General features: G+C 38.9%; 1 protein-coding gene across 1 annotated transcript in view; it reads left to right on the forward strand.

The window, feature by feature from the left end:
• Nucleotides 1-4211: 4211 nt before the first annotated feature.
• Nucleotides 4212-13637, forward strand: part of LOC107698954 (phosphatase and actin regulator 1-like) — a 13355-nt gene continuing 3929 nt past the window's right edge. Inside the window, exons 1-5 of the mRNA XM_016500090.1 lie at nt 4212-4539; nt 6245-6394; nt 9022-9102; nt 10716-10808; nt 11591-11791. Of these exons, the coding sequence (XP_016355576.1) occupies nt 4293-4539; nt 6245-6394; nt 9022-9102; nt 10716-10808; nt 11591-11791 (772 nt within the window). The 5' untranslated portion in view covers nt 4212-4292. The remainder of the gene's footprint in view (nt 4540-6244; nt 6395-9021; nt 9103-10715; nt 10809-11590; nt 11792-13637) is intronic.

Here is a 13637-nt window from a genome sequence, read left to right on the forward strand (position 1 = left end):
GTGTGTGTGTGTGTGTGAGAGAGTGTGTGTGAGTGTGTGAGTGTGTGTGTGTGTGTGAGTGTGTGTGTGTAAGTCAATGGCTACCGTCAACTGTTTGGTTATCTTCAAAATATCTTCTTTTACATTCCACAGAAGACTGAAACTCATACAGGTTTGGAACAACATGAGTGTGAGTAAATTATGACAAAATTGTAATTTGTGGGTGAACTATCCTTTTAATAAAAACTTATGGTGAAATTCAACCCTAACCCTAACTTTTTTTAAAAATTTACAATTACAAACAATTCAAGGTATGCCTAATAAGCTTTTAATGGATGGAAAATACTTGTGCGGATGACAAAAGATTCTTTGTTTTTTAATTCACTAGCGACAGTCCTGCAGAGACCGTCAGTCTGTCACCATAGAGACGGTAACTCTAGCAGTGCCTCTCCATCACAGCATCCTCACTCCGTCTCATCATCAGCACAGCTTCATCATCACTAGAGTATACATTGAGTAAAGTAAAATATTTTTAATACAAGCATTTCAGTCAAATATAATTTATGCAATATGTCCAACCCTTAACCCGTAATAAAAATAACCCGCAACAGCAGTTTAAAAGTAGCCCTGGGTAACCCTGCCATACGTCGTCCGCCCATAATGTCATCAACAACACATGCAGGTACAACACATCACAGGTCCTCTGTACTTGAGGTCTTGAGTTTTGGGACTCTTCCAGAAAGTTGTTTTGAACTCCTAAAACAAAGTCCAAATTTTCACATGATTTTGTTGAAGTTTGAATTGAAGGCTTTGACATTGGTTTTCATGGCTGCTGCTGCTGGAACAGCTCCTCCAAGTATATACTCGCTGCTGCAGCTCAGGTTGCTGAATGAGCGATGTCTTGTTCCTTCACACGAGAAACAAAGACGCTTTCCAGACCCTTCACTCTCTCTGCTCCTCTCTGCTGGAGTGAGCTTCTAACCTCCACCCGATCTGCTCTGACCATCTCTCAAGAAGCAGCTGAAGACACTTTTTCTCAAGCACATCACCACTGCATACCCTTAAACCAATGCACTTGCTCAAAAATGGTTTCTCTTCTCTGAATCCCTGCTCTTGCTTGTTTCCTAATCTAGCAATCTAATAAACATGGCATGCATTAGGAATATTACTGGCTCTGAGCCAAATTGCTCATGCTCCTCTACTTAAGTCGCTTTGGATCAAACAGTCTGCTAAATGCATAAATGTAAATCACATCAGCAGTGATCACTGCCTGTCTCTCATGCTTTCTCCATTGTCACTGAACACAAATGACTTCTGGTGGCTTTGTTCCTGCTGAACGCCATGAAGAGAAAAGTCAGATCAGCCTTATGTCTTCATCTACTCCTAAGGCCATGCACTCCATCTAATTCATCATAAAGCTCAGTACTGAGTGCAACAGTAAAGACCTTAAGAATCATCTGTGTGCTCGGGGCGAGAGTCCAGCTCTTCTTTTTGAATGACTATGGCTAATGCATCTGTGTTGACAGAGAGCAGAGACGTCGTTACACAAGACATGACGTCACACTGGAGTACAGATGAAGCGCTCAGAGAATCATGATGTGTTTCTACATTAAAGAAGAGACAGTTCAAACGGTGTGTTTCTAGGGACAAGGGGAAGGGGTAGGTGAAGGGGTCTAAAATAGAATTAGGATTGGGATTTACTATGCTGTATGCAAGTTCGGCTAACTCAAAAACTTGCATACACGAGCTGAGACCTGACATGAGATTTGATCGTAGCCACCGCTCACGTCCATATTGATTTCTGTACTATCTTGGATTCTGTACTAACTGAAGTTTGTAAAGAAGTTTTGAAGGTAGACCATAAAAGACAGCATAGCAATAATCAATTCGAGATGTGACTAAAGCATGAACAAAAATCGCTGTGCTCCTTACTGAGAGAGCAGAACGAAGTCGATTAATGTTACGTATATGGAAATATGCAGATCGAATGACACTGTTTATATGTGCTTCGAATGACAATGTACTATCAAAGATGACACCCAAACTTTTAACCTGTTTGGATACAGGCACTGGAAAATTATCAATATTTACTGAAGAACAATTAGACTTAGCCAGATTGGTTTTTGAGCCAACTAGGGGAATTTCAGTTTTACTACTATTTAGTTTCAGAAGATTCGATGTGAACCACTCTTTAATCTCAGCTGCACAGTCTGAGAGAATAGACGGAGGAAACGTAGAGGTAGGTTTGGAGGACAGGTAAAGTTGGGTGTCATCAGCATAGTAGTGAAACTGAATACCAAACTTCTTAAAAATATTACCAAGAGGTAGGAGATCAATAAAAAATAAAATAGGTCCGAGAACTGAGCCCTGGGGTACCCCAGTAGTAACGTATGAAGGCTTTGATGTAAACGGCTTCAACTGCACAAATTGAGTGTGACCCGTTAAATAAGATCGAAACCAGGTCAGAGCAGTACCCATAATTCCAATAGACTCCAATCTGTCCAACTAAATACTGTACGAAATAGTGTCAAATGCTGCACTCAGATCTAGCAAGATAAGTATACATAGAAGTCCTGAATCAGCAGCAGACAACAAGTCATTGGAAATCTTAACTAATGCAGTCTCAAGTGGACAGAAACCTGATTGGAATTGCTCATATAAGCTATTATCCGAAAGATGATCCTGAAACTGTGCAGCAACAACCCTTTCCAATATTTTAGAGAGAAACGGTAGATTTGAGATGGGGCGCAAATTATCAAAGTTACTAGAATCAGCCCCCGGTTTCCTAGGTATAGGAGTTATCACAGCAGTTTTGAGTACAGATGGAACAATACCAGAAGCAAGCGAAGAGTGTATGATATTACTAATTAAAGAAGAGAGAGAAGGTAAACAGGCTTTAACCAAATGCGTTGGAATAGGATCCAAATGACAAGTAGTAGATTTAGATTTGTGAATACAACGGACCACTTCCTCCGGGAATATAGAGACAGCTGTGTCGTGGCATTCACAGAGTCTTGGCTTACGGAGCAGGACTTGGACAGCGATCTGTTTATTGGTGGATTCGGTATTCCAACTCGTCCGGATCGGAAAGCAGTATTTAGAAATGGAGGAGTTAACAGGATAGATTTTATAAAGGATTTGGCCAACACTACAATTTAGATGTCTTAAATGTCTGCATTTCAGAAATTGACATTTTACATAAATTACATTTTTATTTATGATAACACTACCAAACAAATTAAACATGAGGTCAAGTCGCAACGACTGAATGTAGCATACTAATGTAGCATACTACCATTTGAAATGTTAGAATACCACTATTTGCCCTGCTGAAAAAAAATATAGAAACCATCACAGAAATTCAAATATGTTCCACTACAAATGCAATAACAAACCATCAACTTTTAACCATTAAAACCATTTAAAATATGGTTTTCAGTAGTGTGTTTTGGGACATATTCCATTAGGATTTATTGGTTTTAACAAGCTACCAATAGAAGGCGACCAATTACCAGCAGAGACCCACAGGGTCCATTACAGTTTCCATTAAAACCAGTACAATTCCCATCATAACCAGTAAATCCATTACAAATTTTGTGATAATGTCTGTTTTTTTTTTCAGCAGGGTGGAGGCTGTATGCAGTATGCATCAATAAACGTTTCAAACACTTACAAATGCTTCAAAGTAGTATGCAACATTGTTGTCACATGAGATCATTACAGAAATGTTAGATTATTTATATCAGATTATTTAACATTTTTATCCAGTTTTGTGTAAAGTATCTTCACTTTTGGTGGTCTGAGTCAAAAAAGATGTTAAAATAATCACAGGTGCTACACTTCCAGCTCAGTTGTCACACTGGAAATAGAAGGTTCAAGTCAAGTATGTTGCACTGTGGGATACAGTAGTGCACATAGTGTACTGCACATTTCAGCAAATATATTCCATGCATACTGAAAATTCACATGCTGCAGAAATAGCAGGACTGGTATGTTAGTATGCTGAACACGTTTGTGTATTTGAGTGCAGGCAAACATCACAGTAGCTTCAATATAATCCAGTAACGTGTGTGTGTGTGTGTGTGTGTGTGGTGCATCACGGTAGTGTTTCATTAGCTGTGCATTAAACCTACTGAGCTGCAGACCTGCACCACGTGTTGGGCATCTCTGAGGCAGCTCGCTGGGATTTGAGACACGGCCCTGAGCTGCAGTTCCAGTGTGTGGCCCACAGGAGGCGTAAGGACCGGCGTTCACTGCGCATCTCATCTGAGCTCGAGACTGAGAGCGCGTTCATCATCATCATCATCATCATCATGTCTTCGGCGGATCACACAGTCATGCACGGCATCTGGGGCAGTAACGCACCCGCGGGGAACGCGATGGAGACGCCGAAGAACAAGGGCTTCAGCCTGATCAGGATGATGTCTCTGAATTACAGGAAGGAGAAGAATCCGCAGCAGCAGCATCACAACAACATGCCCTTCTTGATCCACTGCCACATCGGCAAAGAGATCAAACACATATGCAGCAACTGCAGCCGCGGCAGCCACGCGCAGCGCGGTGAGTAAACAGCGCGTTCATTGCGCTTCAAACACAGCGACGCGACGCGACAGAGAGCTGTTCACACTGGTATGTTCTTGTGCGTCTTTGGCCGTAGCGTCGCGTTAAACCCTGGACGCGTTACTGTTCTTAATGATTGGCCTAATATAGGCTACACATGTGACCGACGCGTGTGCGTCGCGTAAGCGCCATGAGCGTTGCGTTTATAATAAGGCGCGTCAAGTTCAAATAGTTGGGTTTTTAAAAACGGGTCTGGAGCTTCTGTTTCTGGCCTGTGTGAACGCTGCAGGAAGTGACGTTCCCAAGGGATTCGTTTTCGGTTCTGTTTTTGCTATATTTGTGTATACTTTTTTTGGTTTATTATTGTAAATTATAAGCATACTAATTTGTAGTGCAAATAGTTTTAATTTTTACTGCAGTGTTCTTTTTTTTTAGTTATTTTCCTATTACAGTTAATCAGAAGTCACTCACATTCAGGGAAAATAGCTTACTTCTGTGTTGCAAAATAAATGGTCACACAGCTGTCTTTAGCTAGGTGTTTTGGCTGTGTTGATTAACACACACACTGGTCTTGTTGTGAACCATTAATTCAATTAAAACAATTAAAAACTAGTTTTTTTTGTAAGCTTTAAGTCAAAATCTGAAAGTTTGCTCAGAAGTACATCACAATACTGAAGTAAGTCACATCTTCTAGTTCATGCAGACTGTAAAGTTTAGGGAAGGGTTAACTGAGGGAAAATCAATTTTTTTCAGCATCTGACGCCATGAGTGTTGCATATTTAAGCCAATGTCAATTTAAAAGCATGGGTAGAACAGGTTTTTACGTATTAATTTATTAAAACAGTTCGTTCGCACATACAGTGATCCACGGCAACAAAGCAACAGTTAATTTTGACAATTTGTGTTTTCCAACAACAGCGATCATGTGAACAGGAGTTTGAGATGGTCGTCTTTGTGTTGTGTGTGTGTGTGTTGTGTGTGTGTGTGTGTGTGTGTGTGTGTGTGTGTGTGTTCGGTGTATGAGTTGTATGAGTTGTGTGTGTGTGTGTGTGTGTGTGTGTGTGTGTGTGTTGCCATCAAACAGTTTAACTTTAAAGCACACATCTCCAAACCATGTATCTTGATGAATTTTGAGGTGTAACTGCAGTATTTGAGCAGCTTCTAAAGGCTCATAACTTTCTGTTTTCATATGTCAAAGGGCATGATTAAGATGGATGACTGGTGTGTGTTTTGGGCTTCACTGACTGTAAGGCTGCAGTTTTGCAGTGTGCTGTTGAGCTCAGTCAGTGTAGATCATACAGTCAGACCATCAGCAGACGTGCTGTCATAGTAATCCGCTGGTTTAATCCTCTTCATTAAATTCCTCTTTGATTAATGTGCGTCACACCTGTTAATATGATTAGGATGGAGCTATAAATACGCTGTGAATGCATGTGATCGGCACGTGCTCGTCACAGTGTGTCCTTGTGTGTTCTCCTGACCCGAGTGTGGTGTGTTCAGCTGGAGCTGATGGTCTGCTGTAGTGGAGGTGTGTGTGATGTGTGTCAGCAGGGACTGTGTTTGACCTACTTCTGTGTGCTGCAGTTTCAGCAGTAGGCGCAGAAATGGCACAAAATGTGCCGTCTGAGAAATAATGCACATGCGGCTGAAACCGTGTGAAGCTGCTTGTTGCTGTGCATCAGCTTGAGTCTGTGTTGCTCTACAGCAGAGGAGCTGGAGAACCTGGCCTCCGTTCACGCCGAGGCCCTGGTGTCCGGATCACACTGCAGGAGCAGGTTTGCCTCTCTGGGACGCCTCTTCAAACCCTGGAAGTGGAGGAAGAAGCAGAGCGAGACGTTCAAGCAGAGGTCGACCGGTAAATGCATGTTTCTGTTACATTTATTCCATATAGTAACAAAAATACATAAAATGCACACATCAGTCAAAGATTTTTAATGTTTTTTTTGTTTTGTTTTTTTTAAGAAGTCTCATCTGCTCACCAGGCCTGCATTTATTTGATCCAAAATACAGGAGAAACAGTACAATTTTGAAATTTTTACTATTTAAAACAGCTGTTTTCTATGTGAATATCTGTTAAAGTGTAAGAAATGTACTCAACTGTTTTAAAAATTGATAATAATAATAATAATCAGAAATGTTTCTCGAGCAGCAAATCAGCATATTATACTGATTTCTGAAGATCATGTGACACTGAAGACTGGAGTAATGATGCTGAAAATACAGCTGCGCATCACAGAAATACATTACAGTTTAACAGATATTCACAGAGAAAACAGCTGTTTTAAATAGTAAAAATATTTCACAATAAATGCAGGCTTGGTGAGCAGAAGAGAATTGTTTAAAAAAACATTCAAAAACTCTTGACTGGTAGTGTGCATTTAGATTGACGCATTTGGCAGACGCCTCTATCCAAAGCAACTTGCATTGCAGTCCCATTAGTTTAGTTCATGCATTCCCTGGGAATCAAACCCATGATCTTGGTGTTGCTAGTGCTGTGACCTACTGTTTGAGCTATAATGAAATTTCATATAATGTGTCATAATCATGCAAAAGATCGGGTTGTATTAAAGTCTCCTGCCTTAAAGGCTCAGTAGGAACATAATGCTGCATCTGCCAAAAACAAATATATTTGATTAGTCTCAGAAAGCAGTGTGCATGATAGAGCAGAGAATCTTAAGTCTTAATTTGCCCTTCCATAAATTAAGCCTAAAAAGGTATTTTTGAGCAGAAAGTCTTAAATTCATAAAGTTGTGGCGTTATATGTTGCATGCACTGCAAAACATGAATATCTCCCTGAGTATGTTGTCCTGTTTTCTAGTGCAAATATCTAACCATCCTTAAATCAAGATACACTTACTTGAGATGCAAAATAAAGACAGGAAGTCTAGTTTTCTGAGAAATCGAAAGAAATCGAGTGAGTTTATGCTTCAAAGAAGAGCAAATATCAGTCAATGGGGAATGAAAACTTGTTTTTGTAACTTACAAGTACATGCATGCATATTTATTGATTGTGAGGATTTCAGTTGAGGGAGTGTTCTGGGTTCAGCTCGACTGACCTTTAGAAAGCAGAAGTCTTCATAAAACACTTAGATGTGAGTTTCGCTGATGAAGATGATGATGATGAAGATGATGTTCATTCAGATATATTAGGAGGAATAAATGAGAACATTTGTACATTTAGTTGTTATGCACAAAACTGAAAATGGGGTAAAATGATAAGCATATCATGAATGTAAAATACTAAATCAAGTATGTAAATTAATGCATTGTGATAATCATATAGAATATGTGAATATTCAGTAATCCCAGTCGGCGTGATGTTACAGAGACACACATAAGCTTTCTGCTGGCCTTAAAAGATCTTAATTCACTCTTCTACAAATTAAGGTCAAAAAAGTCTTAAATTCATAAAGTCATGGCATTAAATGTTGCATGCACTGCAGTATTTCTGTCTTGTTTTCCAGTCAACATCCTTAAATCAAGACACATTTACTGGAGAAGCAAAATGAACATATGAAGTCTTGACTGAACAAAACAGTGAGTTTTTGCTTAAAACAAGAGGGTAAAATACAAGTTTTTTAGGTGAGGTTTTCCTGGTAAAATTCACATCGCAGGGGCTAAATATCACGTTATTCAACCCGCGGCAACAGTAGCCCAATTCCGCGCGAAAACCGCAGACTTGGCAACACTGATTTTACCGTTTCATTTGAGTAAAACTAGCATCCTGTACATACACAGAAATGTAAAGGTATTCACGGTCAAAATAAATTATTAGTCAAAATAAAAGTTTGGTTTAACTTGAAGACATTGAGCCAGAAATACATCACTGTTGTTCGAATGTACATACTACTACTACTACTACTAATAATAATACAATTATTTAAACTTTACTTTTTAAGGAATAATCACACATTTTGTCCATGTTTTAATTTTAATGTTTGCCAACAAAATTAAGTTTGTATAATTTTCAGTAATTAAAAGATAAATAAATTAAATTATTTTATGTCTTCATTTGATATCCAGTAAAATTTAAATACACAACGGAATTTCTGAGGAAAATAAAAAACATTTTATAAGACTATTGTAGGAATAAATTTGAATAAATTAAGTTTTTATGCATTTAAATAAATCAGACATGCTAAAACAGAATTTGTTAACAATAAAACTTGTGGTGCGAAAAAATAAAATAGGGCCCTTAACATGTAATTGTTGTTAAACTTTTAATAAAATGATTATAATTAGTTAGACATGTTTTTTTATGAATAAAATTCAGTTTAACCATTAAAAAGGAGTCCAGAAAAATTTAAAGGGAAAATACAGGATTTGGGAAAAAATAAAACGGATTTCATCGGGCCCTAGACTTGACTTTGACTGTAGTATTCACTGCATATGGATCACAACACATCTGAGGAGTCTGTCCTGTCTGGCATCTTCTTCAGAAGATCTCCAGATGTTCTTCATCTCACGTTTGTGTGTTTTCAGCTCTGGAGAGGAAGATGTCGGTGCGTCAGAGCCGAGAGGAGCTGATCAAGAGAGGAGTGCTGAAGGAGATCTTTGAGAAAGGTTCTTGTGACCTCTGACCTTCACGCCGTGTGTTCTCTGGAGCAGACTTCACTTTCAGTGTCTGATAGCAGCTTGGCGAAACACAAACCCTTTAACCGACAGCAGCACTCATTCATTTCATATCTTACATGAAATAAATCAAAAACATGCGGTACAAAATAAAGCAATAAGCCCCGTGAAGCTGTGGTTTACAGTGAATTTATAACAGCTAAGGTACGACACAGAGCGTAGTGCCTAAAACCCCCGTAGCTGTTATAAATTCACTGTAAACCACGGCTTCACGGGGCTTATTGCTTTTATAAAACGGTTATTCCATATACGTAGCAAGGTTTCACAGAATAAAACAGAGCAAATAAAGTGTAATGATATTAATAAAAACAGTATTCTTCCACCAAACAATGTAGCTCCTCAGAAACAGTTGTGGTTGCTACAAAGTGGTTGCCGAGCAACACACAAACGTAAACAAAGGTGTATGTTACTTTGTAGAGTAATTTACAACAGCTTCGAACGCGGCTCAGCCAATCAGAATCAAGCACCGGAACTCTCCGTTTTATAAATGCACTCACATCACACTATTGAACACTGAACATTAAAACAGCCAAGTCTACTGACTCCTGACTCATGCCACAGATGACGAGAACTTTGAATATTAACACTTCAGCTCTCATGTTCATTTGTAACTTAATAATCATAAGACTACAGTTATCAAACATAATATTCTTTATTAATTTAACAACAAACTGAGAAATCTCATTTTTCCTGATCTTTTGACAACTACGTGGTCATTATGCTATAAAAACATTGTGTATGTTTCAGAACTCAAAGCATCCTTGTATTTCCAAAAACAGCTTTTATTGAAACCAAGCTGCTAGAAAAGGACTAATTTTCTCCTTCCTGCTATTCAGTGATGAAAGCTTTCGTGAGAGAGCAGAGATGAGCTGCAGTGGTGAGATCAGTGTGTTTGTGAGAGCAGATCTGAATATAACACACAGTCAACGCTCTTCACCACGACTTCATCTCAGCAGCTGAAATAGTAAAGATGTAGTAAACATTTTCAAAAGAGTTCCACGTGTAATACTTATTTGATATGCAAAGATGTTAGCCAATCACAGCAGTGGGCGATTACAATAAAGATAAAAACTCAGAATTCTAAAACATAAACTCAGAATTCAGAGAAAAAACTCAATTCTAAAATATAAATTAATTCAGAAAAAAACAGAATTCTAAAATATAAACTCAGAATTCAGAGGAAAAGAACACAGAATTTTGAGCTGTAAACTTGAAATTGTGAGCCAAAAAGTCAGAATTCTAAGTTTTCATCTCATAATTCTGACACATTTTCACAAATTTGTGAGGAAAAAAAGTCTGAATTGTGAGATTAAATGTTAAATTATTAAATGTATTTTTGTTCTTATGCAGTGGCAGAAATGGGCTTCCGTATTAAACCGACTGTTCAAAATAAAAGGTTAAAATCAGGGTAGAATATGAGCTTTTATTTCTAAATGATGTGTGTTTGTTGATGTGAAAATCCTGCTAACACTGTAAGTGCTCCTCAGGAATGATCCTAATCTTGCAGAAGTGCGGCTGATTGATGTGTGTTTGTTCTGGCTCAGACTCCAGAATCACGGCTGTGACGCCGGCGGGCCGGATGCAGAACGGACTGCTCTCAGACTGTGAGCGGACCGCGGAGGACCGACAGAGCACCGGTCAGTGTGTGTGTGTGTGTGAGAGTGTGAGAGTGTGTGTGTGAGTGAGAGTGTGTGTGTGTGTGAGAGTGTGTGTGTGTGTGTGTGTGTGTGTGTGTGTGTGTGTGAGTGTGTGTGTGTGTGTTTGAGTGAGTGAGTGTGGATCATTATTCTAACATTATTCCACCGGCCCATTATCTGGATGAGCAGCCATCGTCCTGCTTTATTACTGTGGTGGATTGATCTCAGATTCCTGATCATCAGGCAGAATATCAGAACTTGTGTAAGTGAGAATCAGCAGTGAATCTGGATTCATCAGACTTGCAGAGATCAACCCATAGTGTTTATTTATAGCCAATACAATATTTATTTAATCTTTCACTTGTGTTTTTGTTCAATTTCATCTTCATTCATTGTGCAGCCTTACTAAACAATAAATATGTTGAATTAAAGTCCATCTTAAATGGCCTGCCATCAGAATTATTTTTGGTTTAGTAGTCTATAAATGATGAAACCCCTGACACACTATTTTTAGTGTTTTACCGTCAGCTCAGTCACGTGTGAGGCTCTGGATTCAGATGTTGTGTGTTTCAAGATAATTAAAGCACATGAAAGCGCTGCTTTAGCTAACGGCTGTTTTTAATGAGTTGGGCTCCGATAACGAAGCGCATCATGAGCTGAATAATGTGCTTTGTTCTGCTGCGTCCGGCTCTCTTTCTTCTCAGAGTTCGCAGGACAGTAGAGGCCTATGGGAGTGATGATGATGATGTTCCTCATGTGTTCCTGATGCTTTGTTCTCTCAGCCGCCCTTGACTTCCGCATGTCTCTGGATGGAGGAGTATGTGCTCAGGACAACACGCTCAAGTCGCTCACGCTTCCTCCCAAGAAAACCGTCACCTTCCCCAGTGACCTTCAGGAGCCGCCCGCCAAACCTCAGCTCATCCACAAACAGCCTCCCGCCCTGCCGCCCAAACCCTTCTCCAGACTGACCAATCACAGCACAGGTGAGAAACAAACACCTCCAGACTGACCAATCATAATGTCATTATAAAGAGCATTTCTCCATGAAGATTTTCAAACGTTATTGAGTAACATTTACATTTACATTTACATTTAGTCATTTTGCAGACGCTTTTATCCAAAGCGACTTACAATTTGGGAATACATAAAGCGATTCTTCTTAAAGAGGCAAACAGACACAGTAAGTGCTTGAAATACCAGGTTTCAGGCATTGTTCAAATAAGTACAAGCTAGAAAGAGAAGGAATAAATAAAGAGAGAGATTTTTTTTTTTGTTTTGTTTTTGTTTTTTTTTTAATAATGATGATGATGATGAAATCAGGTAGCTTCGAAAGAGATGAGTTTTCAGCTGTCGCTTGAAAATTGTCAGGGATTCAGCATTCCGGATAGGGGTGGGAAGATCGTTCCACCAGCCAGGAGTGGTGAACGAGAATGTTCTGGAAAGTGATTTTGAGCCTCTCTGTGATGGTACCACGAGGCGTCGCTCACTAGCGGATCTCAGACTTCTGGAGGGGATGTAGATTCGTAGTAGTGAGTGGAAGTAGGCGGGTGCTGAGCCTGTGGCTGTTCTATATGCAAGCATCAATGTCTTGAACTTGATTCGAGCCGCGACCGGTAGCCAGTGCAAGGAGATAAAGAGAGGTGTAACATGGGCTCTTTTGGGCTCGTTGAAGACCAGTCGTGCCGCTGCATTCTGAATCATTTGTAGAGGTTTGATTGTGCTTGATGGAAGTCCAGCCAGAAGAGCATTGCAGTAGTCCAGCCTAGAAATGACAAGGGCCTGGACAAGAAGTTGTGCAGCATGCTCCGTTAGAAAGGGCCTGATCTTTCTGATGTTGTGCAATGCAAACCTGCAAGATCGAGCGGTCTTTGCAATGTGGTCTTTGAAGGTCAGCTGGTCATCAAAAGTTACACCAAGATTTCTGACCGAAGTTGATGGGGTAATTGTAGAAGAACAGCTCGGATTGTTTACAACATCAAACACTTTGATTTGAAGCAAAAAGTCTTTGCAACCCAAAACAATTATTAATTTACCCTATTGTTTCTCCAAACCAATAAGACTTTCATTCATCTTCAAGTGACAAACTATGATATTTGTTTGAATATTTTTATGTGAGTTTTCACAAAATAAAATTGGGAATAACATTGGAAAACAAGCCAAAAATAGTGAGGAAGAACAACACTTTTCTGCAGTGAAGGTTCAGTTATTTCCATATTCTAGTGTTTGGAAGCAGAAATATTCAAGCTATGAACAATTTTTATTTTTATTCTCCATTTTTTAATTCCCTTTTCTTAATTTGGGTTTTAAAATGTCTTCGATTTACTGTCATACAACATGTGAATTAAAATAGAAAAGTTTAGTAAACATAGATGTATGCCGTGATTATTTTGAAGCAATTAAATATTTAAATCAGTGTCATTGATATGCTATTATAGTTTTTGTTAATATTTTGAATTAGCTTTTATTTTTATATTTTCTGTTTTAATTTAAATGTTAAAGTTTTTGTTTTTTTGTTACTTAGTTTTTTAAATATTTTATTTCATTTCAGTTTTAACTTTTATTTTTTCAATTAATGAAAATGTTCTTTCATGGTTTTAGTTAACGGTAATAAAGCTGATTTAATGGTGAAGACGCTTCCTCTGGTTCACTCAGACACATGAATGCTGTCGTCATGTGAATGTAATCTTGTCCATACACTGCAGTGTGATCTTCACGAGCGTGATGTTGATGCTCAGAGGATTGTGGGTATTTATGCTGGTGTGTGTGTGTGTGTGTGTGTGTGTGTGTGTGTTTTAACATAATATCTCAAGTTATGATTTAAAATGAACA

This window comes from Sinocyclocheilus anshuiensis, unplaced genomic scaffold (genome assembly GCF_001515605.1).
Source record: "Sinocyclocheilus anshuiensis isolate Anshui unplaced genomic scaffold, SAMN03320099.WGS_v1.1 scaffold270, whole genome shotgun sequence".
NCBI classification, from domain to species: Eukaryota; Metazoa; Chordata; class Actinopteri; order Cypriniformes; family Cyprinidae; genus Sinocyclocheilus; species Sinocyclocheilus anshuiensis.